We start from the raw sequence: 4,761 nt of genomic DNA on the forward strand, positions 1-4,761 counted from the left end.
ATTTCTCACCATGGAGACTGGGCCACCAAGTGAGTAGTTTTCTGCTGCTGGGCCTATCTCCAGACCAGGCAGCCCAGCCCAAGGCCGCCGCTCGGGAGGGGACCGGGCTCCTGGGAGATGCCCCCACCAGCCAGATGGAGGAGGCCCTCAAGAAGAGCTGACAGTTCAGCAGGGACAGTGACGGCCGCCTGGACAGTGCCGACCAGCCAAGGACAGCGTCCTTGCCCTCACCCTGGCAACGGGCTCTTCCGGCCCCCCAGCCAGGGCAGTGGAGGCTCAAGGCAGCCGAAGCAGCTCGTCTGCACATCTGTCTGTCTGTCTGTCTGTCTGGACGTCCACCCAGTGCGGTTTCTCCCCCGGCTCTCTGGCGCTCCCAGGCTGGGGCCATCCCTGCCTGTCTGGTTCTGGGGGTCTCTCCTTCCCCTTGCATCTTCCAAGTTCCAACTGTTTCCGCCTGGCCATCCTCTTGGGAAACGCTTCTCTGTCTGGACAGGGACAGACAGGAAACCCAAGCAGTGCCCAGAGCCTTTCACCCAGGCCAGGCTCTGCAGGTCATGTGGGGCTCAGGAGAAAACTCTTCATGGGGTGATCAGGACCCAAGTATTTCCCATGGAGCCCTGGACCCTGGGATCCCTGGGTGGGGGCAAGAGAGGGTGGTCACCCTCCACCTCTCTCTGTCTCTCCCCCTCTCTCCCTTCATCCCTCCCTTCTCTCTTACCCTTCTCCTTTCTCCTCTCCTTCTCTCTCTCTCTCTCTCTCTCTCTCTCTCTCTCTCTCTCTCTCTCTCTCTCTCCCTCCCTCTCCCCTCTCTTTCCTCTCCTGCTTAGAGACAAGGCCCCGGGCTTCTCCCCCAGCTGGGAGGCAGCTACTCACACCCTTGAATCCTCTGTGCCTGTGGCCAGCTTCAGGCTGTAGGTTCGTGCCGGTTTTGAGCTGTGTGCAGACCAGAACCAGCAGTGCCCAGAGGAGCAGGACCCAGGGCCCGCTGGGGACGGGGGTGGGGGGGGTTGAAGATGACCCAGGGTGCAGGGTTGGGGATGAGAGAACAGGCTGAGCCAGACACGGCACGCGGGACCCCCCAGCACTGCCGTGTCCCCCAGAAACAATCCCTGCACATCTCCGAGCCTGTCGCCCTTTCACCTTCCTCCACTACTGAAGAAAATGGAAACAGAAAGATGATGAAAAGGGAAAGATCAAAAGGAAAATAGATTTCCTTGGCGCTCAGCTGAGCCTCCTTGCTGGGCCCCTCCTGCGTTTCTATCTCGGCAGAGAGTCTCTTAGGAGCCCCTGTTGGCGCGTGTCCCCAGGGGCCGCAAGGGGCTGGCTCGGCTCCTCCTGGGGCCTCTTCACAGTCCAGCACATGTCGTGGCTTAAAGGCAGAGAGCCAGGCGGGCACCCACCCTGAGCTGGGGGCTCTTCCAGGGAGAGAGAGCCTCATGGGAAGCTGTACCGTCTCCCAGGAGTGAGGAGGCTGGGTAAGAAAGAGTTAATCTTGGGAAGATTTGGGGGTGAGGAGGCACAGGACCAGGGCAAAGCCACCAGGACCCGGTCAAGGGGTCTCCCAGCCAGAGTGGACTCCCGGCACCGGAACCCTTCAGAGTGATCTTCTGGCATTGGGACCCTTCAGAGTGACCTTCTGGCACTGGGACCCTTCAGAGTGGCCTCCTGGCACCAGGGCCCAGTCCTGACACATGCCCTGGACACTCCGCAGGACAGTCACTCCCCGGTCAGCATTTCTCTAAAGGGAGAGTGAAATCCGGGAAGGTTCGTATGAGAGAGTGAAGAGTCAGTCCTGTCTCTTGCTCAGAGGAAGGGTGCCCCGGTCCCCACAGCCATCCCTGCGACCCCCCCTTTCCAGTGGCAGTTGCCCCCTGGCCAAGGAGCGCGCTGAGGATTGGGCATCTGGATGGAGACTCAGTTCCCCAGGGACCCCTGCTCACCCAGCACTTTTTTGGTGGGGGGGCTTTTTGGGTCACATCCGTGGGGGTTCCTCCTGCCCCTGCACTCAGGAATGACTCCTGGCGGTGCTTGGGGGACCTTATGGGATGGTGGGAATTGAACTCGGGTCAGCTGTGTGCAAGGCAAACACCCTCCCTGCTGTACTATCACTCCAACCCCACCGCCTGGCACTTTTGGAAACGAAATGGCACCGTTTTGTGATTCCTCTGGAAGATGAACACGGTCCGCCGAGCATTTGTGAGCGACACCAGACAGCCTCACCGGAACTTGTGGCCGGCAGCTGGGGGCATTGGGAGGAGGGTCTGAGTGTCAGACAAACAGCCACGGAACCCTTTTATTATTTCCAAACATCCCAAGCAAATGCTGTTGCTTATTCGAGCATGTTGAGTACAGCGAAAAAAAAAAAAAAAAGCCTGAGAGATCCCAGCACAAGTGAAACACGCAGCCGAACACCAGAGACGCAGCCCGGGCCGGGGAGCAAGGGCAGGGGTGAGGGCAGCCGAGGCCGGGTGCAGTGGGCAGTGCTGCGGGGGAAGGGACGGGCGTGAGGGGCTGAAGTGGCCGCCTTCCGGGGAAACCACAGAGGGGTTCCCTCACCTGCGAGGGTCCCAGTAACAGCGAGGCATTTTCTAGATGCCCAGACAGTCCCTCCCGCTCTTGGCTGAAGGGTTGAAGGGCAAGGGGAGCCAGGGTGCTGGCAGGGGGGGCTCAGGCACAGGTGTGGCCTCATGGCTCCAGCCCTCTCTGCCCCCCAGCAGCGGGAAAGCCCCCCCTACCCCCCCGGCAGACAACCCCACAAACCCTGCACTGCAAGCACAGAAGCGGGTTTCCTTGGATTCTCGTTTTGGGGGGGTGGTGGGAGCAGCCAGGAGGTTGCGGGAGCAGCTTCGATTGCTTTTTTGCACAAAGAATCCGCGTAGCTGGCAAAGCTTTGCTGTGAACACAGGACAGAGGGAAACTCCTCTCTGCGGCTCCTCTGCCTCTCCGTGCTCCAGGGAGCCTGGGCCGGGGATGAGCGGCGGTGGCGGTGGCCTGCGGGTGCATGCGGGTCCCCCCTCCCTCTCTCGCTTCTCCTTGACTGTCAGTGACTCACCCACACGGAGTTCCCATCAGGGGGTCTCTGTAGAGCAGCACAGGGGCGTGGGGGTCGTGCAGAGACCCCTGTGAGTCCCCCAACCCAGCCCAGGATAGTCCCAGCGGCCACCGGAGGAGAGTGCATCGTGTTGGGGAGGGTTTGGTGGCACCACCAGGGTCGCGCAGGACGGAAGCCAAGTTTCGGACACACGGCCAGAGATGTTCCAGTTTCACAGCCCAAGTCACCCGCCGCCCTGCCCAGGCCACTCCCCGCCTCCTGTCCCACGAGGAACCCCCTGTTCCTCTTCTTCCTAAACTCTTAGGCGGGGTGGGGTGGGGGCGCGCAGAGCCCACCTTCAGCCCAGGTGGAGGCCGCTGCAGCCGCAGAGGATGTGGGTGAAGGTCTTGCGCAGCTCGGGGCTGCGGAAGGCGTAGATGAGCGGGTCGAGGACCGAGTTGCACATGATGAGGACCAGGTAGGCGTTGAAGTGGGCGGTGTAGCAGACGCAGGCGGGGTGCTTGGGGCAGGCGATGATGAGCAGCAGGTGCAGGAAGAAGGGGCCCCAGCAGAGCAGGAAGGCGCCCAGCAGGAGGCTGACGGTCAGGGCGCCCTTGAGGCGCGAGCAGGGGCGCGGGGCGGCGGCGGCGGCGGCGGCGTCCGCAGGGGCGCGCGCGGGGGGCAGCGCGGCGATGCGCCGGGCGTGCAGGCGCGCGAAGAGGCACATGTGGACGTAGAGCGTGGCCATGAGCAGCAGCATGGCCAGGAACAGGGCCACCAGGCACAGCACCACCGTCTTGCTGTCCGAGTAGACGATGAAGACCACGCCGCAGACGCCGCAGCCCGCCCAGATGGCCGCGATGACCGCGGCCGCCCGGCGCGCGGTCATGATGCTGTGGTAGCGCAGCGCGTAGAAGATGGTCACGTACCTGTCCACGGCGATGGCCAGCAGGTTGCACACGGAGGCCACCAGCGAGATGCAGATCATGGAGTCGAAGACGTTGTCCATCTGCTGCAGGACCCGGTCGTCCCAGGCCAGGTAGCGCCCGTTGACCGCCGCGATGACCACCGTCTCCAGCGCGTTGGACAGGCTGACCAGCATGTCGGCCACGGCCAGGCTGCACAGGAAGAAGTACATGGGCGAGTGCAGGTTGGCGTTGCTGGCCACGGCGGCCACCACCAGGACGTTCTCCAGCAGGCTGACCAGGCCCAGCCCCAGGAAGACCTCGGGCTGGATGAACACCTGCTGGCAGAAGCTGCTGCTCTGGTTGGCGGCGGGGGTCGCGGGCGGGACCCCCAGCCCGCAGCAGGAGGCGTTGGTGGCCATCCCGGGTGGGGGGTGCGGGGGTCCTGCACGCTGCTGCAGGCGACGACGACGACGACGACGACGACGGGGAAAGTCACCCGGAGCGGGCGCGGGCGCGACTCGCGGCCCCTTGCCGGGGAGCCTGGCGTGGGCGGGGGGCGCGCGGCACCGTCGCGGGGACTTGGCAGCCCTGCGAGAACTTTCCCGCGGCCCTGCCCGCCGCCGCCACCGGTTGCTGCCGCCCGCGCCCAGGGGCCGGGGGTGGGTCCCGCCGCGGGGAGCCGCGCGAGCGCCGGCCGCGGGTTCTAGGCATTGGCTGTCGGCGCTCGGCTGCGTCCCGCTGCTCGGCGCGCCCGGTGACCACTGAGCATCGCGCTGCCGCTGACTGACAGCCGCGCGCGCGGGGCGTCCGCCAGCCCACGGC

The 4,761-nt window shown here is 64.4% G+C and overlaps 1 protein-coding gene across 1 annotated transcript; it reads right to left on the reverse strand.

The window, feature by feature from the left end:
• Positions 1–3,389: 3,389 nt before the first annotated feature.
• Positions 3,390–4,358, reverse strand: MC3R (melanocortin 3 receptor). Its single transcript, XM_056107459.1, has one exon. The coding sequence runs from the start codon at positions 4,356–4,358 to the stop codon at positions 3,390–3,392; it is 969 nt and encodes a 322-aa protein (XP_055963434.1).
• Positions 4,359–4,761: the final 403 nt, after the last annotated feature.

This window comes from Sorex fumeus, unplaced genomic scaffold (assembly GCF_029834395.1).
Source record: "Sorex fumeus unplaced genomic scaffold, SorFum_2.1 ptg000166l, whole genome shotgun sequence".
Taxonomy (NCBI): domain Eukaryota; kingdom Metazoa; phylum Chordata; class Mammalia; order Eulipotyphla; family Soricidae; genus Sorex; species Sorex fumeus.